The sequence below is a fragment of the Conger conger genome, chromosome 7, assembly GCF_963514075.1.
Source record: "Conger conger chromosome 7, fConCon1.1, whole genome shotgun sequence".
In the NCBI taxonomy this organism is placed as follows: domain Eukaryota; kingdom Metazoa; phylum Chordata; class Actinopteri; order Anguilliformes; family Congridae; genus Conger; species Conger conger.
The window spans coordinates 52,658,699-52,680,748 of record NC_083766.1 but is presented as its reverse complement, the minus strand read 5'-3'; the positions used below and the strand labels follow the sequence as shown (position 1 = coordinate 52,680,748).

The 22,050-nt window shown below is 45.8% G+C and overlaps 3 protein-coding genes across 4 annotated transcripts; 2 read left to right on the top strand and 1 right to left on the bottom strand.

Moving 5' to 3' along the window:
* The first annotated feature begins 1,575 nt into the window (after positions 1–1,575).
* On the top strand, positions 1,576–6,660 carry znf541 (zinc finger protein 541). The gene is made up of 8 exons (XM_061247689.1): positions 1,576–1,614; positions 2,448–2,590; positions 3,111–3,214; positions 3,328–3,400; positions 4,009–4,097; positions 4,549–4,665; positions 5,137–5,270; positions 5,693–6,660. The coding sequence occupies exons 1-8, from the start codon at positions 1,583–1,585 to the stop codon at positions 5,856–5,858; spliced, it is 858 nt and encodes a 285-aa protein (XP_061103673.1). The 5' UTR covers positions 1,576–1,582; the 3' UTR covers positions 5,859–6,660.
* A 36-nt stretch (positions 6,661–6,696) lies between these two features.
* Positions 6,697–11,554, bottom strand: si:dkeyp-117b8.4 (E3 SUMO-protein ligase ZBED1). 2 transcript variants are annotated; one of them, XM_061247686.1, is made up of 2 exons: positions 11,423–11,554; positions 6,697–10,487 (listed from the first exon to the last, which is right to left on the bottom strand). In XM_061247686.1, the coding sequence occupies exon 2, from the start codon at positions 10,464–10,466 to the stop codon at positions 7,728–7,730; it is 2,739 nt and encodes a 912-aa protein (XP_061103670.1). In that variant the 5' UTR covers positions 10,467–10,487; positions 11,423–11,554; the 3' UTR covers positions 6,697–7,727. The 2 variants fall into 2 exon arrangements, with proteins under 2 accessions (XP_061103670.1, XP_061103669.1); XM_061247685.1 differs by lacking the exon at positions 11,423–11,554 and adding an exon at positions 10,915–11,027 and having other exon boundaries at positions 6,697–10,491.
* napaa (N-ethylmaleimide-sensitive factor attachment protein, alpha a) lies at positions 11,441–21,948 on the top strand. The gene is made up of 11 exons (XM_061247688.1): positions 11,441–11,698; positions 12,734–12,813; positions 13,028–13,144; positions 13,428–13,474; positions 13,729–13,806; positions 15,879–15,934; positions 16,014–16,098; positions 16,384–16,488; positions 17,334–17,402; positions 18,809–18,859; positions 20,073–21,948. Exons 1-11 carry the CDS (start codon positions 11,601–11,603, stop codon positions 20,172–20,174), a joined length of 888 nt encoding a protein of 295 aa, XP_061103672.1. The 5' UTR covers positions 11,441–11,600; the 3' UTR covers positions 20,175–21,948.
* The last annotated feature ends 102 nt before the right edge of the window (positions 21,949–22,050 follow it).

Genomic DNA, 22,050 nt, shown 5'->3' with positions numbered 1-22,050 from the left:
CGCCCCCTGTTTTCGAGGAGGGGGGTGGGGGGGCTCAGCGTTGCCGGGCGACGGGGGGGTACCCCAGCCAGCTGCGCTCTCCCGTCTACCTGGCGGACCACCTGCTGAACCCCGGGTTCCAGCCCCCTCCCTACACCCCCCCGCCCATGCTGAGCCCCCTGCGCCGGGGCAGTGGCCTCTACTTCAGCACCCTGCCCCCGCCGCACCCCGGACCCCCCCCTCTCAGCACGTACACCGCCAGGCTAGGTCTGTACGCATCGTAACGCATCTGTATGCATCATAACAAATTCATTTGTCCACCAATGCAGCTCTTGAGACTGCGCTGTATTGTGAATACAGTCACAGCTACAGGTGTGTTGTTAGAGTGCTGGCATGTATTGCATTTCTAAAATGGTGATAACATACAGAAGCAATTCATGATGCAATATTATTTATTTTGTTTTATTATTTGTAAGGATTTGTGCGTGGAGTGATACGGTTTAGAAACAGGCTGCTTGACTAACTGTGACTGTACCGGATTTATAATCACTGTAGAATGCGGCCTCAGCCAATCAGCATCCAGGATCAAAACAACATATTTTATAATTGGTTAGGGAACTGGGTTTATTACTGGGGGGTTGCCAGTCTGACTCCCAGGTAGAGCCCTGCTGTGGCACCCTTGAGTAATGTACTTAACAGTAATTGATTCAGTAAATATGTATGTGTATAAATAGGTTGCATGCAAAATGTACAAACTGTACATGAATATTAAAGTTTCTGTGCACTAGCACGTCTGCTGAATGCCTACATGTAATACATTTCCACAGAGAGATGCTGTAGGCTTGGTGTCATACATGAGAGCATGTCTAATTTGGGTGAGTGCAATGAGAAAATAGACTCTGCCCCTGTGGCACAACCTAGATTTAGCAGTCAAATGTCATGGCTGTGACAGACAGATTGACTAAAGCCTGATTTACACGTGGTCGCGCACCCCAGCGACAACTGTCGTAGTATGAGAATTACGCATTTTCAACTGACACATTTTCACAGTGTCACACAACTGTAGAATGTCTCGAACAACATCGTACTTTGTTGTGCAATGTTTATTGGACAGGATCGGCCAGATGAAACGTTGAATATCATTGTCGTGGACACACCTTGTTTAATTATTGTTTATTATTATTAACTCAGGATTTTGCATGTCAGGAGTTGTCGACGTCTCGTTACCATAGAGACAACCAAACCCTCGCCGAAGTACAAATGCAAAACAAATGCAACGCCTTCATTCTTGTCGTGCGATACTTGTCGGAAGGGTTGTGCGACATCGTATGAATCAAGTTTAACAAATTGCAGATGGTCACCCCCATTGAATTCAGCCAAGAACACCCATTGTGTTGTGTGTGAAATCCTGTTGGTTCGGACACCTTTGGAGTGATGGTGTTAGGGTCCATACCCAAGACACTGCTAAATTCTGGATTAGACTTAGATTTAATGATTTATTGTATTCCCCCATTTTCATGTAACTGTTACAGGCCCAGATGTTCAGAATAACTGTCACGTTGATGCTTTTTGTCCTTCAGATGTGGCAGATGGTATCTCCCTCATGATGGATGACACAGTTGTCACTATAGAGCCGTGAGTTCACGCTGCCACCACCAAGCTAAAGATATAGTCAGTGCAGTGAGATGGAATCTTTTTACTTAGCCTAATCCAGTGTCTCAGCTCTCAGAAGTTCATATCAGGTCATAAGAAACTCCATATGTATCTACACTCACCGAGCACTTTATTAGGTATTTATCAGACTTATTTTTTAGACTTCTACTGCTATAGCCTCTCCACCAGAGTTATGATGCGTTGTGTGTTCAGAGATGCTCTTCTGCATACCACTGTTGTAATATGTGGTTATTTGTGTTACTGTCACCTTCCTGTCAGCTTTGATCAGTCTGGCCATTCTCCTCTGAAGTCTCTCATTAACAACACGTTTCTGCCCACAGTATTTTATTTGTTTTGTTTTTTTCTAGAGACAAGTGTGTGTGAAAATCCCAGGAGATCAGTAGTTTCTGAGATACTCAAACCACCCTGTCTGCCACCAACAATCATTTTACGGTGAAAGTCACTGAGATCCCCATTTTTCCCCATTCTGATGGTAGATGTGAACATTAACTGAAGCTCCTGACCCGTATCTACATGATTGTATGCATTGCACTGCTGCCACACAATTGGCTGAAAGATATTCGCATGAATAAGTAGGTGTAATAGCGTGAAAATGTTCGTAATAAAGTGCTCATTGAGTGTATATTAGACCATAATGTGTGGGATGGGAAATGTACCATGGGACAGTAGTGTGAGTTGAGTATGACCATGGAGTATTACTATAAATTGATATGCGTGCGAGTTGACTGTCACCCTGTAGAGCTGAGAGGTGTGTGTGTGTGTGTACACATGTGTAAAGGCCTGTGTTGTTGCAGGAGGATCAACGTGGGCTCCCGTTTCCAGGCAGAGATCCCCCCCCTCCGTAACCTGCTGCTGATGCTGTATGAGGACCACCCCGCCCAGCTCCTCTGGACCCCCTGGGGGGACATCGGCAGCAACCCCAGAACTCAACAGCGCGGTTCGGCCCTCGAGCGCACGTGTGAACACACCTTGTGCATACTCTCTCACACGTACACATAATGCTCTCAAAGTCTCAAACATGCTTACACACACACACACACACACACACACATGCATGGACATACACTTGTACATACTCCCTCACACACACGTAATGCAAAGTCACAAACATGCTTACACACACACGCACGTGCACACCTACACACACACACACACACGTGCGGACATACACACACACACATACTCTCTTACACACTGACAAATACATGTAATGTTGTCAGAAACGTGCCCATGCTCTCACGCTCTCTTGCGTGCAAATACACATAATTCGTCAAAACACATAGGAGTGGTATGATTGGTCTAAATACCTGATACCATAGACGTACAGCTCATGAATGAGTTGCCCGCACAGTTCAGCACAGACAGTGTACAGAGAACTGTTAATGCATTGACTTTCTGTGTGTTTGGCAGAGGGAAAGCGCTCAGATTTAGGTTGTTCACGTTTGTTTTGACTGTAGTGACAGAGCTGCTGGATGTGTGCAGTTCCAGTGCTCTGCCAGGAGGGGGCACCAACACAGAGCTGGCTCTGCACTGTCTGCACGAGGTTCAGGGAGACGTCCTGGTGAGTGACTGGAAGAGATGCGCTTTTCTCTTGGCTGAGGTGCTATCCTGCCTGTTCCTGACTCAGGTGTGTGTGTGTGTGTCTGTATGCATGTGTGTGTTGCTTTCTGTCAGGCTGCTCTTGATTTGCTGTTAATCCGGGGAGATTACACATCATCACACATCATGAAGGACTACCACTACACAGGTACCAAACTGTTCTCAGGTCAGCCATGTCCAAAACCTACAGCAGCCCTGATAAGGTAGAGGCAAGTCATTCAATTAATTCTGGGTTTGCGCTTGTGTATATTTTAGGCCAATAATATGTCTCTTTTACATTTCTATATTACTTTAACTCCTCCCACATTCAAAGACATGCAGGTTAGGCTAACTGGAGAGTCTAAATTGCCCGTAGGTATGAGTGTGTGAGTGAATGGCGTTTACTCTGCGATGGGATTGGCGACCTGTCCAGGATGTATTCCTCGTTCTTATCCAATGCATCCAGGGATACGCTCCAGTCCCCCGCAACTCTACCAGGAATAAGCGGGTTAGATAATGGATGGATGGATGGCTGGATGAGCTCTTTAACTTCCTTTACCCTCGATCCCTAGGGCAGGGGTCTTCCACACTGGTGGCAATTATCATTGGTCAGGACTTGATCAATTACAGCAATTAATTATGTACAGTCGGTAACTCATCTCACCTGGGTCTTAATTGGTCTGAGTACCAAGTACTGAGTCTGAAGGAAAAGCAGCAGACCCTGTGGCTCTCTAGGCTTGTGGTTGAGTCCCACTGAACTGACTCTGGGTCTGCCAGGGTCAGACCACTGGAGTGCCCGGGAGAAGAGGCTGTTCCGCAGGGCTCTGGTCACCCACAACAAAGACTTCCAGCTCATTCACAGTGTGGTAAGAGAACACCACCTTCAGATTGCTTTTATTGCTTGTTCTCAATATAAATTTGGCACACCCAAATTTGGAATGGCCAACTATAAACAAAGCAGCGTTCATGCACAAACAAACCCCACTGCTGATTCAGGAGTCTGTAGACATGTTCTCCATCAAACCACATGTTGCTATCATGCTGCTTTTGAGTATTAATTGTTTTATTTAACATTTATTGATCCTTTAATCTGGAAGTTGAATTGAAATAAAAGTATTTTTTACATAAATTGATCCAGATAGCAGCACTCACTGACAGGTAGAAAAAATACACAGCGATCCATAAGGACTCGTAAGAACATGGCATTTCAAGCAGCAAACATGCCCCTTTAATATACAGTACAGCATCTGACAGTGTTCTGTGTCTGTGTGCAATGAAGGGAAAGAGTAGTGCATTACCTTGCGTTTTCTTCCCCAGCTACCGGGCAAGTCTGTGGCACAGTGCGTGGAGTACTACTATGCCATGAAGAAGCTGAAGAAATTTAAAGTGTGCACTCGAGGGTCCGAGGGCAAAGAGGAAGTCAGCGCAAACACGGTGAGCGTGCGAAGCACCATCCTGCCTGTGGGTTAGAGAAGGGCACGGGTATCTGAGAAAATCGCTCACTTCCTCATAGTACTGACCACTGACTAAAAACACAACTTTTCCTGTACTTAGCACTGCGCTGGAAAAACACTGCAAAAGAACGACTGTCTTAACAAGTTTTAGTCTTATCTTTTTTCTCTCAAGTCAAAAATATCAGCTGGTTTTAAAGTACTGTTTGCTTGACAAGTCAAATTCTCTTACCCCATTGGCAAATCTTCAATTTAGTCAAATGGTCTAACCTCAATGGCCAAATTTGTCTTATTAAGCAAAAACATAATAGTAATCATTTTAAGTCCAAATATAGGACAAAAATGCTTGCTGAGATTTCAGTGAAAATCTCACAATGCTTTCGGTCTAAACCGTCGTGTTGATGGTATGCTGGGAATTCCTGTGTTTATGTTCACAACCAGCTTCATTTTTCAGTCCCCGCGTGGACCCGAGGAATCTCTTTTGGGAAGAGTGGGCACCAGGAGGGCCCTGGTGAGATACAGAGGTGCCCCGCTGATCCCAAACACCCCAACAGCCCCTTTGGAGTACCCCTGTGGGGAGTGTGACCGGTGAGTGGCAAGGGGCTCAGCTCAGTAAAGCTGTTAAGGTGCATTAAAAAAGTCCTTTATTAGTCCATGAAAAAACACAGGCCTGTATGTTACAAGGATTGTTCTTCTTCACGTGGCATTTGAAGTGATTCATTTCACATTCTGTTTTGACGAGCACTATTCCAGCTCTGCAATGGCCCTACAGCTAGGCTCTTGAACAGAGGCGGAAATCCAGGGGGCGGAAAGTAAAGGTTCTGTGTTTCATGAACCCATGAACTCAGCCATGAACATGGCTGAGGAATTGTGCCGATTAGCAAATATTTGAACGCAACGTCAGGTGATCGGAACAACATAACAGGGAGAGACTTGCGCTTCTTGAATGTGTTTTACAGCTCCTCTCGGGGTCGAGGGTTAACCACCCATTCGTTTTGCGTTCGTCTCAGGAGCTTCGAGAAGGTCAAGAGTCGCAGTGCTCACATGAAGACCCACCGGCAGCAGGAGAGGGACTGCCCCGCTCACGAGATCAGTTGCTTGGGGGCAGAGTGCCAGCCGGAAGAGGTGGGGCTAAGATCAGGTTCAGAGGTTAGGTGGAGGCCGTTTCATTTTTGACGTATATCCTATTATTCTGTTTAGGCTGGTGGTCCTTTCGGTTGGCTGCTCTGTTTCTGAACAATTTCCCATAGCCTATACGTAAATGCATAAATACAGTTCCGAATGTCATTATGCCATCAGTAATTTGAACAACCAAATGAGCAAATCTAGTAAAGTGATTTTAATAGTTTTCACTGCTGTAGGGTTGTATCACACCAGAAGGCAAATTATAAACTTGGATTCTTAACCCTTAGTTTTAAATTTGGAATACTGTCAGAACATACAGCCTTCCGCATAAATACAATCTTTCCAAGCTACTCTGCCTCTAAAAATGAAAGCAACGCAAATCCACAACCGGAAGGCACAGTAGCACCTGGATACCTACATATCCAAATTAATCTGTCAGTTCCAGATATTCCTGTTCCATGAGTTGAGATATAGCACATTACTGTTTCTGAACACCGCCCTTCCCCCAATCCCCTCCAGTTTACACTCCTGTTGTTTGAAATCTAGTGTGTTCAAATCGTTGGATGTTCAAGATCAAGTTTAACCAAGGTTGAGTAAATTTGGTATTCGTGTTCATTGGTTGAATGTACAATCTTTTTAATCCCCACATTTTGTACCTACACAGTTCATGATGGGGCACATGCAGCAATTTGTACATGTTAAAAATATTTAGTAATGCAACATTTAGTAATTATTTGTAAAGTCTTAAGTGCAAAATACCTGTAAGAAGACATTGATGATGAGTGTTGGATTTTATGTACTTGTTATGCTTTGCAGATCTTTGAAAATAAATGAATGTTGTTTGATTATAGCATATATTAAGTGCAACAAAAGGACGCTTTCTTCAGCATAGTTCTACTCAAGATCTGTATTTCACCGGACGTTGACATTTTAACATGCTCTGTGAGCAATGCTTATTGCCACAGTAGAATAAAATCCACCCAGTAATCACATTTTACAAACTTGGCACAACAAGCAAGATTGTTTTTTGTTTTTTTTGTTCAGTCAGGTGGATGGTACATAGCATATCACCGCTTAGTTATGTACAATAAATACACAGTCTTGTGACAGAAAACTATGTTCACACACAAACACAAGAAAGATGCTTCTTTGTAAGCAATCAAAGTGTTGTACACACATCACAGCATGTATGCACTATTAGTTTGACATAATACTTAGGATTCTATTCTCTCAAACAACTGGAATTTATTAAAATGGTCTTTCATATCATAAATGTACAGTGCCTTTGAATGGCGCTTCACAGAGAAGGATACTCAGCCTCCATAAATCCAATGGGTGTAGGATCCTCCAGGGCACAAAAGCCATCTTTCACAAGAGCACTTATCATGAGTTAAGAGTTGAGGATATATACGGGACGTTTCAACACTGAATGATCAGGTAGCCATAATACAAAAAGTGCCCTTGGGTCTATCACTGCACATCAGTTAAAAACCTTCCAAATCCCACACTGGAGAGCTGATTTTAATCTGCTGATAGATAGCCACTACATTTTAGCTCCTGCAGTCTCACGAGTAGCAAAGAGGGCTTAAACGTATGCAGCTGGATAAAACTGGACCAGTTCCCGGGGCTCCAGAAAGTTCCGGACCTGTGACAAGATCCATTGGGCTGACTTGACAGGTGAAGATAACAGAACAGGTACGTGTGTGATGAGGAGGGTGTTCAGTGCAATTCGCGGCTGCTTTTGTTCTTGCTCCACGGACCTTGTGTCCCTCGGCACAAGATAACTGTTCCTTCAACTACTGTCCCAAGGCAGTGTCAGTAACCCCGCCCCCTCCCTTCTTGTTACTGACGGTTGGAGGCGGACTAAGTGCTCACAGATCCTCCCCTCTCGGTACCGACTGTTGGAGGCGGAGTAAGCGCTCACAGCTCCTCCCCTCCAGCCCAGGCCTTGTTCTCATAGGACACTAATGACTGATACAGGGTCTCTCGGGTCTGCTGGCCGCTGTGATTGGCTGCGCCGCCACTGCTGTCGATCTCCCTCCGCACCATGGTCCCGCCCTTCAGGTGCTCCACGTAGTCGCTGTTCTGGTGCAGGAACAGGATGTGGTCCAGGTGCTGGGGCCCCAGAGTGCCTCGACGCTGGGCGGCGGGCGCCTCCCGGGGGGCGAAGGCCCTGTCGGCGGGTACCGCCGTGGCGGGGATGGCCAGGTACTTCCGGGCCAGTCTGGCGACCGCGGGGAAGCGGTGCTCCTTGGCCCGCCACCAGTGGAGCGGCGACAGGCTCCGCTTGCAGAGCGGTTCGGCGATGTAGTTCTCCAGCTGCTGGTGGATCTCGGGCATCCTCTCGGTGGGGTCCTCGCCCAGCAGGATGTCGTACATGCTCTGGGCCGCCGGGCTCGACCTCTCCCGGACACCCGGGTGCACGACGTCCGCCTTGGGGGACCCGCTCAACCCAGCCCGGCTGCTCCCGCCGGCGCAGTGCGAGGCCCCGCCCAGGTCGCAGTCGCTCACCTGCGGCTGGCCAATCAGGACGCCGGGGGCCACGCCCTGCTGCTGCTGCAGCATGATGATGTCGCCCTCCTCAGCCGAGCCGCAGGACACCGGGGAGCCCAAGGGTGCCACCCTGGGCGTGGAAAGAGAGTTGCTTAGCCCCACCCCGGAGCCTTCCCTCCTTTCCTCATCCTCCTCTTCTTCCTCCTCCTCCTCTTCTTCCGCGTGTCCGTGCGCATCACCGTCCTCGGCGTAGGCCTGCGTGGAGAGCAGGTCCTTCACGCGGTCGTGCAGCTTGCTCCGAGCGTTCGGGCTGAGGAACCGCAGCTCCTTGAACCTGGGGTCCAGGAAGGAGGAGAGGACGGCGGGGCTGTCCAGCAGCACCTCCTGCTCGCCCAGCCTCCAGCGCTGCTCCATCCCCGCCCGCACCCTCTCCATGACCCCCCGGGCCACGGGGCAGCTGCTCTCGCCCATGCGCTGGCCCAGGAGGCGAGAGACGCCGTGGAGGCAGGGCATGAGGGCCGAGATGGGCGCGTTGGTGTCCTCGGTGAGGAACGCGGCGGCGATGCGTACCGTCTTCAGTACGGGCACCAGCTCCTGCAGGAGTCGCCACTGATGGTCGGCCAGGTTGGGCGCCGCCTTCTGCTCCTCCAGGACTGAGCTCACCACCCACTTCAGCTCCAGGAGGCTCTCGCACATGTCGATGGCGGTGGCCCACCGGCCAGGGTCGTCCAGCACCAGCCGGGCTTCGGCCTTGTTGGCCGCCTCCGCCTTGTGGTTGAGAGCGGCCGCTGCGAACAGGTTGTGCTGGAAATGCGAGACGATCCCGCGCGCCGCAGCCAGAGCCTGCCTGACGGGCTCCACCCGCAGCCCCTCCTGGACGCAGAGTTTGAGGGCCTCCCCCGCGCAGAGCAGGGCCACCCATCCCGCCGGAAGGTTCTGGAGCGAGGCCTGGCTCGGACCGGCAGAGCACTGAGTTGCCTCGCCTTGGTTTCGACAGTCCTGTTCCCGTCCCGGCCGGCCGCCCTCTCTGGCTTCGGAGGCCCAGGGGGTGTCGTGCACCACGCAGAACACAAAGTTTTCGGGCAGGCGGAACTCAGACAGGACCGCCCTGAGGGTGTCCCCCAGCTGGGCTCCGCCCCGCTCGCCGGCCTCCTCCCCAAACTCCGGCACTGGGCGGGTTTCCAGCACGCAGCGGGCCAGGCGCCAGTCCTTGTCGATAAAGTGTGCGCTGACGGTCAAGTACAGCCGCCCCGCCCCCCCGACACCGCAGCCTGCCAGCGAGCGCCAGCGCTCGGTGCAGATGGCCAGGCATCGCGGCGCCAGGCTGGCCTGCAGGTGCTGCTCCAGATGCTGCTTCAGGATGTGGTAGCGGTGCCAGAGCAAGCTGCCCAGCTGGGAGGGCGAGGGCATGGGGTACAGCGGCTCCAGGCAGCCGAGCAGCAGCCGGAACCCCCGCTCCTCCACCACCGACAGCGGCTGCAGGTCCCGAAACACCATCTCCAGGATGAGCTCAGTCAGGAGCCCGGCCCGCTTGTTGCTGCAGCCCCTGGTGCCACCGTTGCCGCTGTTGTTAGCGCTGTTGTTGCCGGCGCCGCCGTTCTCATGGTAGTGATATCCGGAGAGCGAGGACTGCGAGGGGTCCTGTTCGTGGGCGGAGGCAGGGTTCGGATTTAAGGAACCCCCACCCGCGCTGGTCGTAGCGCAGGTGGTGCGCGCCCTTTTGGCCTCCGCCGAATCCAAAGGTATGTCGGCGTCCTGCTGCTCCTCCTTCACCACCAGGGACACCACGGGCTGCAGCATCGGGGCGGGGGCCGTTGTGCTGTTGCTGGGGAAACTGGGCAGCGGTATGGGTGGCATCAGCGGGGCCGGGGCAGGGGCGACCACAGCACCGCCGGGGGGCGGAGGCCCGCTGTCACGGATGCTGTGTTTCCGAACCAGGTGCTCCCTCATGGTGGTGGTGCTGTTGTGGAAGGACAGCTGCTTCTTGCAGACATTGCACTCTACGTGGCTCTCGCTCAGCTGGGTGTAATAGTTCCACACTTTCGATTTCCTCCGGTCTCCCGCCGTGCAGTACAGGGGGCGCCCCAGCCCCCCTATGCCCCGTTCCCCCCGCCTCTTCAGAGATGGGCCCAGACTGCTGGACAGCGCGTAGGGTGAGAAATTCATGGGCGAAGAGGGAGGGAACCACTGGCTGGAGGGTAAAAAAAAAAAAAAAAGACATTCACAAATTGCGATTAGTTTAAATAATAACCAAGCAATATGTCATGTCGTGCTATGAATTACAGGAAAAGGTGTTGTGTGGCATGTGAGAGGTCATCTTGCACCATATAATTGCAAGGTGAAGTAGCAACTTCAGGCAGTGTTTGTAACAGTCAACAAAAGCAGTTAGGAATCATGCAAGTCGTACAGCATATAAAATATATTGGCATGGCTAGCTGGCTAACAGAGGTTGAATGTTGCTTGTGTAACGTTAGCTGGATTACTCGGTTGAAAGCCAGTCAACGTTACTATAATCTACACGTCTAACTAATCGGTAAAATCGCGATTTATATCGTTGTTTATACCCACGTTACTGGATATATATAATATTTATTTATAAGGTTCAGAAGAATACCTGGATTATTAAATTAAAGGGTTAGCAGAGAGGAACCCAAATAAAACCCCAGTCTTAACAGCCGCGCAGACAGACACAGCCCTTTAACCTGGAAACGATCGGGTCAAGTCAAGGGTTATGCTCAGAAGTGTAACACGATTAGAAAAACGGGGAGTAGAATTTTGTTTGTAGCTAGTTTTGGCTGAAAGTATGGGGGGATGGATGTATCTTTTTACAGACATTGCATTTATAAAGATCAAATATATCCGACTTAATGCATAATTACAACATTATTTAAGGACGTAATTACATGATACGTAGAAGCGGATTTTAAGAGGAACATTAATGTCACAAACCAATTTCGAATCCATAATTGAGTATAAATACAGAAAATACATTTACATAAACGTATAAAGGCTGCAATAATTTAAGAGTCCTTAGAAGTATCTCTTCTTAAAATATCTCCAAACTGCAAGGGGGTTCATACAAAAATCACCAGCGTTTCTGGTTAATTTAAAAGCTGCATAACTTGCCTTTATCCCTAATGAAGCGGGCTAACAACATCCGTCCGTGTCACAGGGGTGATGTGACAACATGCTAGCTAGCTACGCTATTCCGGTTTCAGTGTGATGTGTCAAGCTTTGCAACTGGGTCTTTGTCGAGGTTCGGGTCAGCAGTAAAACAGTAGCTATTAACAAATAAATAACATGGATAACTCCGGCAAAGAGAAGGAAGCCTTGGCTCTTCTCGCCGAGGCTGAAAAGAAAGTGAAGTCTTCGCAGTCGTTCTTGGGGACGCTATTTGGGTAAGATAAACATAGTTTGGCTGGTATATCTTTACCAGCTAGCTATGATGTAACACATTCTAGCTAACGTTAGCTAGCTAGCTGTGAGGCGGAAAGGGGAGAGACCAGGCAAGGTTTGAGTCACTTTAGGAAAATTCGGGGATGTGTTTTTTCACGCAAGCTAGCATTGTTAGCTACAGTATAGGCCTGCGCAAGTTGTCCAAAAGTAATTTAACCGAACTTTAAATTGCGTGCTAGCTAAATCTAATTGTCTATAACGTTAGCTCACTAGCTAACTATTGATGTAACATCAGCTAGCCTTCGAGTTTATTTATCCTATTTTAGCTTTCAAATTAACGTAGCTAGCCTAAGCTGCTATAAAACGCTGATGACTGCTGTTTATTGCTACTCTTGCTAGCTAACGTTAGTTCGTAAAAGTAAGTTGCTATTCAACTGCCAACTATCGTTAACCTAATTTAAATACAATTTTGCTAGCTAGCTAGCTAACTGCAGCGGTTAGGGATTCGACATCTCTTTTATTGTAACTTGATCCCACTAGCCAGAAGGAACTGTAAAAAAAAAAAAAAAAAAAACCATCATCTGATGGCCACACAACTTTTCTGAAGTTAGCTAGCTACTGCTGTGACAACTGACTCTGTCGGATATAATTGTGGTATTTGGAGCGATAATGAGATGGGTGTTTCCCGTTACTTGGTCATGCTTGCACAAGCCATCTTTTTAGCGGTTGTCCTGTATAGGCCAGGATGGTTTATCTGAGAATGTTTAGCTAGTTAACTTCCAGTTAAAGCCCCACAGACTGAATGGCATTAAATCAAGTTGCTCACAGTGGTACTCCTTGTAATCTTGTGAAGCAATGAAGGTAAACGGTACTACGGTATCTAAGCGGCCGACAGCGAGTCACGGGGCTTTGATTTGGGCTACCATGTTTTTTATTGCCATACTTCAGCCGTCATTGCATATTATGGACAGCCGTTTTTCAAAAAACTTTATGGTGCTGCTGCTGCTAAAGTTAATCTATTTTCTTTGTGTCTACAGTGGCTCCTCAAAGTTGGAAGAGGCCTGCGACATCTACGCCCGGGCAGCAAACATGTTCAAAATGGCTAAGAACTGGAGTGGTAAGGGTTCAGCAATAAACTGTCAAAGCAAATGTCATAATCTACCCACACTTTACACGGGACATGGTACAAAAGTCCCCGTGACGTATTTCAGTTATACGTTTATACAGACATTGTTGTCGCTTAAATAAGGATATTGTGTGTTGTTCGTGGATATATTACACACAGTGACGTGGGTGGATTGTCATTGTCCGTGTGGCCCGTTTTGTTTCAGCGGCGGGCAACGCTTTCTCTCAGGCTGCGCGGCTTCACCTGCAGATGCAGAGCAAGCACGACGCCGCTACAAACTTCATAGACGCTGGAAACGCTTTCAAGAAGGCCGATCCGCAAGGTAAATTAATGTCCTGCCACGGAAATAAGTCGCGTCATTTCCGTCCCCATCACGTGGTGGCCTGTCGGTTGTTGGCCCTCCTGTATCTATTCCCTAGCATTGTATGTGGAACTGTCTGAAATTATTTCAGCCATGAACACTCACTGGTTGTTTCCAGTGTCTGTCTTCATGCTGCTAAAACATTATTGAGCAGTTTCAGTGCCATTGCTACATGCTAATCCTAACATAGAGTGCATAAATTATTCACCAGTGTTATTCATATGCTGATTTTTTTTCTCTGCAGAGGCTATTAACTGTCTGAACCGGGCCATTGAGATTTACACTGATATGGTAAGAAGCAGATTCATTGTAAAGTTCCCCAGGCGTGCTAAACTTGTTTTTGAAGTGGGGTGGGTAGGTATGGGGAATCCCAACAAATTATGTAACACAGGAAGGGTAAGCAGCCGAATGGGGAGGGCTGCCAGAGGTGGCAGTTCATTCAGAAATGCTATGAGAGGGTGAAGTGATTGGTTTGGTGGAGTGATTGTACTGGGCTCTCACCCCTGTTGTGATCTCTCTCTCTCTCTCTCTCTCTCTCATCGCAGGGCCGTTTCACTATCGCAGCCAAACATCACATCTCCATCGCCGAGGTCTACGAGACCGAGCTGGTGGACATCGATAAGGTCGGATTACGCGCCGTTTCACCTCACTGTCCACTGTGTCTATTTGAACCAACTTCTCAGTGTTAATTCAACTCTGACAGTTTATACATCTGCAATAGTTTTAAAGTGTAAGAGTTAAAAGTTCTCTGTCAGAGTTGAGTTTTGGCATTTAATATACATGGAAAATGGTGTGCTCGTGTGAACCCCCTCCCCTCCCTCAAAGCAACAGAGGCCAATGCATTCATGGAACAGGCATATTGTCATTGGGCATTCCAGATTGAGAGAGAAATTGGGAGAAACGTTTCAAATTATGGTAATATAGGAAAAATCATGCAAACCGGTCAGATGGAAAAGATCATGGAAAGCTGTCAAAGTAAAAAAATAATAATCGTTTTTTTTATGTTCGTGGTAGTACATCTGGATTTTCCAACATGCAAACTTGACATATTTAACTATTATAACAAGAAATGGAAAATGGAAAGCTTACTATCTTCAGCAATCGCTCTACCTAAGGTTATTAAATGATAAATTATGGTGAGCAAACCCCATTATTTGCTGCTGAGAATACCTGAATAGCTATGTTTACACAGGTTTTTCTCACAGTATCCTCATTCATTTTCTTTTTTTTGATGAATTCCTCTGTATTTTCTTAAACCTTAAACCGTATACACATACACTTTATGAACAAACTTGCAACAAACCATAATTATATAGTTAAAAAGATGAATAAATAAAATAACAGTCCACGTATATTGAAAGTATGTTCAATTAAACATTTAAAAGTACTAATTCCATGAGCCCCCTTTTTTGCTGCATATATATTAAGGTTTGAGCCTGGTATGGATACAATCTCAATGCCTGGAGTTTGCCTGCATTTTGTTCATAGTATTTTTGTCTGCACTTGAATGCAAAGATAAATGTTTTCCTTTGCATTATGCAATTTAATTTACTGTAATCTAAACATTTCTTTAGAACTTTGTAAATATATCCCCTTACATTAATTTTTGTAATTTGAGGAGCTGGGTAGCTATCTCAAATGTATGCTGTTCACTTAAAATAATTGAAAAAACTAAATGAATCTGATTTGACAGCCAACCCTGCTGTAAGTATGCATCAAGAAAAGTAAATCAGGTTCTAAAACTAATCAGTTACAATTTTGCTCTTGTTCATGTGGCCTTCTCCTGCCACCTGGTGGCCAAAAGTAGGAATGCAGGACAATACATACTGCCATTGCTGGAAATGGGAGATATTTATAATGGCAGACTCTAGACGTCCACCATTCACCGCTAGGAGATTCGGTTTTACTTGATGCATCATTGTGGCACACTGAGAAGAAATTTGTTATTTTTATATTTAAAAAATGATGTAGTCCCATTTCAGTCATGTTTTCATTCAATGTTATGCTTTAAGTGTCAGAACAGCAACATTTAAGACCGTGACCTATATTCATTAATTATGTGTGGCAGAAATCTCACCAATGTAAGACAGTGGTACCTGCAGCAATCTGCTTCATTCTGCCCATTAAAATTGGAGATGAGGTCATCTAATTATTTGATGTGACTATACGTCACACACAATACTCATTGTCCTCTCCTCGTGTCCTTCACGATCACTGATCTAAAAAGTCAGGAAAGTTGCTTCTGTGGTGGCTTTATTGTCTTTATATTGTCCTACAATGTCAAAATAAAGTCACACCCAGGTATTCTCTTTCCTACTTTTGTTCCAACCGGGCAGAGCCAGGGTTGACTTAAAACACCCCAGAAGGAATTCAAACCGGTTTGAGATGATCAAATGATAAAATGCTGAGCCAGTGATCCACTTGATATTTAGCAAGTAAATACCAAGTGAAGAAGTGGCAAACGGTTATGATTTTTTCCCCTTCCTTCCTTCTCCCCATTTCTGATCTCAATATCTGTAAAATAATCAATGAAATAATGTTAACAAAGCTAGTTTTGCAGACTGCAGTGCAGCACGTTTAGTCTTTATGGTATACTGGGTGTCATGATGAGGATGTCTTCATATCAGTTTGTCAGTAAAATGTGAAGTGATTGTGCATGTCGGGTGATGGTTATGTACTGTGTGTTTTCCTGTAGGCCATCGCGCACTATGAACAGGCAGCCGATTACTACAAAGGAGAGGAGTCGACGAGGTAGGCGGTCCACTGTGCGCTGCAGACGGCGTGTGTTCACCGGCCCGATGCTCTAACACTGCCCCGTCTCTCTCCCCAGCTCCGCCAACAAGTGCCTTCTGAAGGTGGCCACCTACGCCGCCCAGCTGGAGCAGTACCCCAAGGCCATCGAGATCTACGAGCAGGTCAGCCTTCACTCCTCTCCCGCGGGGGTCGTCTCATTCCGGACAGCTCAGAGTAACCAGCTGTACCCTTCTCGAATGGGGAAGAATCCCAACGTTTTCATTCTGGTGTTGAATTTCTGTGGATTTTCCACGCTGACCGCTGTGAATGCAACTGAACCCTTTCCAGGAATTAGTTGCAGTTTAACTTTTTTTTTTTGTTAATTCAGTAAAGGAGCTTGTTGTGGGCCCTGACTGAATCGTCCATTTGAACACCCCCCCCCACCCCCCCACCCCCTCCTCTCTCAGATCGGGACCTACGCCATGGACAGCACTTTGCTGAAGTACAGTGCTAAGGATCACTTCTTCAAGGCAGCCCTCTGTCATTTCTGTGTGGACATGCTGAACGCCAAGGTGAGCCCCCTGCCCATAACCCCGGCTAGAGAGAAACGCTCGCTTTCTCACCCTTTCACTGTGTAGCAGGTTCAGTCCTGTGAAACTGGGTCTACACTGTGCGGCATTTGCCACGATTTTGCAGTTTCTCTGCTTGAGCCAAAATCGGCTGTCGTGGATCTCTCAGTGTGACATTCACAGACGGCCAATTTAGTGAATCTTTGACTCCAACAGAAGACTGGCAGTGTCAGATATTTTGGGCCAAAATCGGGCAATGACACCACTGCTACGACCACAGACAGTGCAGTCTAATGAACAACCAATCGGAGCACCATAATACGATACATGGCATAGCTCATTTAAATGATATATGTAGCACTCAAAAGTAAACGCATTGTTTTAACATTCATTCATTCAGTCACTATTTCAAGTGTCACCTCTCGAAAGTATTCCTTGCATGTGTATAAAGTAGCCTAGGCTACCGCTCTCAAACCGTTTTGCATCCCGAATAAATACCCAACAAAACACACCTGATTCTACTAATTGTAGGTTTCATTGTTGAATGCGGTGTCATTTGCTAGGGCTGGCGTGAACCTAGATCACTGGGCAGCCCTGGTTTACAGGTTCAAATTTCAGCTGTGCGTGCTTCACTCAAGCTTTCGACCGAAGCTCTACACCCGAATTACTACAATACAGTATGCCTGTTGCGTTAGGCATGCAAGTCATCGAGATAAAGGAATTCATTAAGTTGTTAATTGTGTGCAGGTAATTCAACCTGCAAGTTCATCTGCTAAGTGAATAAGCCGGTGATATAACAATGATGTAATTACCTCCTGCTTTCTCTCTGACCCCCCCCCCCCCCCCAGTTGGCTGTGCAGAAATATGAGGAGATGTTTCCAGCTTTCTCAGATTCACGAGAATGCAAACTAGTGAAGGTGGGTCCTCCTGTCATCCTCTCTATTGTCTGTCGTTGTTTTCTCTAAACCACATGGCTTCATGACAAGTTGAAACGGAAGTTAGAACAGCACTAGCTTCTGCAATATGACGTATACATGAGCTTTTATCTTCAATTATGACTGCCTTCAAATGAGAAGGGGGAAGTCAAATGATGATGTGTGCCACTGCATTAAAAGCAAAGTTGACAGACAGTTTAGTCTATATACACGCCCACTGGTACACAATAACATAACATCTAAATTCAAAATCGTTCTGCCGGAAATGGATGGAAAGAAACTTTGGTGTGAAAATACCAAAAAGTATTACAATTTAATACATTTTATGGAATACGTATATACACTCTGAGCACTTGTTATTAGGTATTTATTAGACTCATTTTTTTACTTCTGTTGTTTGTCTTCTGTTGTCTATCTACTTTTTGGATTATGGAGGTTTGACGCATTGCATGTGTCTCTACTGCATACCACTGTTGTTATGCATGACTGTTTGCATTTAGAAGCTGGTGTACAGGTCTACCTCATAAAGTGATCACTGAGTGAACATACATTAGGACGTGTTTGTATTGTTAAGAAAAATGGACGAAGCTGTAATTACCAGTGGGCTGACTGGGTTCTTTTGTTTAGAAACGGATTGGGTGTACAGTTTGATTTACAGCTTGTTTTTTCCGTACAGTTGCTGAGCATCAGCCATAATGCTGGTATAAATGAGGGTAGCAACAATTAGCAGATCCCAACCAAGACCAAATGTTCTCTAAACGTCACCGGAAAGGTTTCGTGAATGTTCTTGTAATGCCACTACATGGCAGCAACTGTGAGAATGTCTTCTTCCATTAATTGCTTACAGTTGCGCTATGGATTGTGGATTGTAGAAATGTTTTATTCACATTTTGTCTTTAATGCTTGGAATAAAACTTGTTCGCCACAATGTATGGTGAATCATGAGGTGTGACAACTAATACTTATCCAGCTAAAGCAAAATTTTACAGCGCTTTGGATAAAGGTGCTATATAAATGCCAACCATTTAAAGAAAAAGTGGTTTTGACATGATGTTCCTCTTTTAGTGCTGAACTTTTTTTTACACAACAGAAGCCCACTACATACAGCATGTAATTGTATCTGTGTTAGGACCTGAGCCTGAGAAATGCTGAGCTAGCACTACGGAATTGTGGTGCGATGTCATCCGCTGTATCTGCTGCTGTTGGCACATCTCTTTATTTTATCAAAGATGGTCCCGATCTGTGAAATGGACCCAAAATCAACTAGTATGTCATGTCAAATTTACTTTTGGCACACTGGTGTGACAGCCATATTACACCATTTTTGGAATTGTGTTTTTTTTCTGTGTAATTCCAAAGCTTCTAAAGATTTCTACCACTTTCCACAGAAACTGCTTGATGCCTTTGAAGAACAGAATGTCGATGCGTATACTGACTCGGTGAGTTCATTTCAAAGTTTAAAATGTGTTAAATCAAGTTCAAAATCAAGTTAAATTCCTCCCTCTCTCTGCCCCTGGATGTTCACTTTGGGTACTGCGGGTTCCTTGCCTGTGAATTTTAAAGGCTGGACATTTAAAATGTTCATAGACGTTTGTTGACTATTGTCAACTAACATTGACTGGTCATTGTTTAATTTACAGGGCGGCCTGTAGCGTAGTGGTTATGGTAAATGACTGGGACACCACTGTTGGCCCGAGCCAGTGTAACCACAATAAGATCCGCACCGCTGTTGGGCCCTTGAGCAAGGCCCTTAACCTTGCATTGCTCCAGGGGACGATTGTCTCCCGCTTAGTCTAATCAACTGTACGTTGCTTTGGATAAGTGCGTCTGACCACAGGTTTTCTTTAGCTAGGAAACATTACAAATAAAAACCCAGGTGTGGTATTTCACAGTACAAAACATCAATGCAGAATTCAAAGAAATAGTAACCAAAAAAACTTTTAATAGCCCAGTTTCCGGATAACTCCATTTATTGAGTTAAGGAAGCATCATTTTTTTCTAGAATGAAATGCAAATCGTGTGTGGCTGGTTGAGCAAGTCAGCATTCCGGAAAAGTAGGCCAAGACCTACAGACTTCATCCGTATCAATGTTTTTTCGTGAACAAGTATGGCAACAGTACTCGGTCTTAAAACATGACTTCCTTTGAGTATGAGATCCGTCAGCTGCATTTTTTTGGTTTTTGAAGTCCTGTAGGGGCACTTACACACTTACACACTTGATTTGTACCTGTTCGTATGGCTTGGTTATTCACTTGACCTACTGCCGTATGTTTGGAGTATTTTCCAACAGCTTGTTCAGACAGTAATTATTGGCACTGCCAGGTGTAAATGCAAATGACCCAGTAAAGCCCTGGATTCGTTTTGTGAATAAGGGAACTGTTAATATTTAATTTTAAGTAGGAGGCAGGCTGTAGCCTAGGGGCTACGGTACATGACTGGGACTCAGACGGTTGGTGGTTCAAGCCCTGGTGTAGCCACGATAAGATCCACACAGCTGTTGGGCCCCTGAGCAAGGCCCTTAACCCCACAATGCTCCAGGGGGGATTGGCCCCTGCTTAGTCTAATCAAGTGTTAATTGGTTTGGTTAAAAGAATCAAGAATGAGCTTAATAACTGTAATGTAATGTAAAGTACTGTTTACCCCCCCCCCCAGGTGAAAGAGTTTGACTCCATCTCCAGGTTGGACCAGTGGCTGACTACCATGCTGCTCCGGATCAAGAAGACCATACAGGAAGACGAGAGCGACCTCCGTTAACACCCAACCTCCTCTCTCTTTTCTGTCTCTCTTGCCGTATTCCTTTCGACGCTCCTTTCACCTCCTTTCACCACCTCTACTCCTCCGCTCCTGTCTTCCCAGCTATGGCCTTTCCCATGAGACTTTGTTCCCTTTGCGTCCGGTTTTATCGTTCCATATCTCTCTTTCGGCTTCTGCTTGGCGTTACCTTTCCATTTTTACACTCTCGGGTCCTGCCTCCTGTCATCCCCCAGGGCGTGCTGGACAGTTTGGCAATAAGGGTCTTTGCACAGACCCTAAATAACACGAGAGAACACGGAGGAGGGAGGAAAAGAGGGAAAGAGTGTGTGTGATGCTCAAGCAGGGAGCCCGACTGCTAGCCTCTACAACACAACTAAAATAAAGTGCATTGGGCCTCAATGACTGCGAAAGTCCTTTCAGGTCAGCTATGTCGCAAGTGTTTGTTTGATTTTCCAGATCGTCAGAGAATTAAAAATGCCACAGTTTCCCTTTCCTTTTGTTCTATTTTCAACGAAAGGTATGCACCCGTCATCGTAAATCCAGTCATTTCCCTTTGAAACCTGTTCGATCGTTCTCGTAAATAAAATGTATATTCAAAGATTTTTAAGCTAATTTTAAATAACATTGAATTGCCGGATTAATCTTTAAAATATAATTAAGTCAAGCCCAAGAGAAAATGGGTCAATATTTTGACGTCTAATTCAGGGCATGGATGTATTTTGCGGTGATATTTATGTGGAGCGAGATGAGAAATATGACTACACGCATGAAACGAACTTTTTTTTTTCCCAGTGTGGTGACTTGAGGTGTAATGGATACGTTTTAGGTTGAAGCAGTAATGCACATTTGCAAATATATGAAAAGTTTCCCGGGTCAGGTGTGCGGCATTTCCTGATAATTGAAAGTGGAATTAATGTGACCAGATGGCATTCCATTCTGTTGTATGAAAGTTTCACAGAGGAGCAGTGTTTCAGGTTAAGTTTTCACACACTTGCGTCTTTTATCGCTTGGGTTTTGGGCTTGATTGCTCAGCCCTTTGCTTTGTCGTTCTTTTGTAATGTTGCTGTGGTAATACCAATTCTACCTTAGAGTACAAAGTGATACTTGCTTACCAAACGTTTTTATCCAATGAACGCTTCCTTCACAGTTCTTCTGTTCCATTTTCATTTCACGAAATAAGTTTGGTTTGAATAAAGCGTGTGTCTTGTCAAAGTATCGTCACAACCCTTGAGGGCGAAGCTTAGATTCATCTATTTATTTTCACAATGACTCATTTAATAACCATGCATAAATATTAACATGCTGATTTTCTTCATTATAACTTTTTTCTTGAAGTATAACTTCTTTAAGTTCTTATATTTGAAGTATATATCCATTTGAAACCCATGCCATTTTCTTTAGTTTACTCCTGACGTTACTTTGTGTAGTTCTGAACATCACGGTTGTGGGCCTGTTCGGGCAAGTCATGGGATGAGAAAGGCTAAGACAAAATCTCTACTGCTTTAGCCGAAGTCATCGTGCCATACTTGAATATGAACTGACACAAGTACATTATACGAATATTGTCAGATTTTGACATTTGGAAAAAAGGGAGGGGGGAGGGGGAAGGGTGTAGTGTACTCGGACTTAAGGAGAATAATGGCCGCATGCAGTGGCACAGAGAGGAGTAACGATTGTGCCCGTCTGTGAAATAAACTCAATTTGTATGTACAGAATCCTACTACTGCATCTTGTTCTTTGAAACGAAAACCCATATTAAACACTTGTAAGACTGCCTCATTCTGTCTGTGTTCTGTGTAAGCATTTATCAATTAATTGTGAAAGGAGGGGAAAAACAAGTAGGCGTAGTTTGGCAATTCTAGATCCGTTATCACAA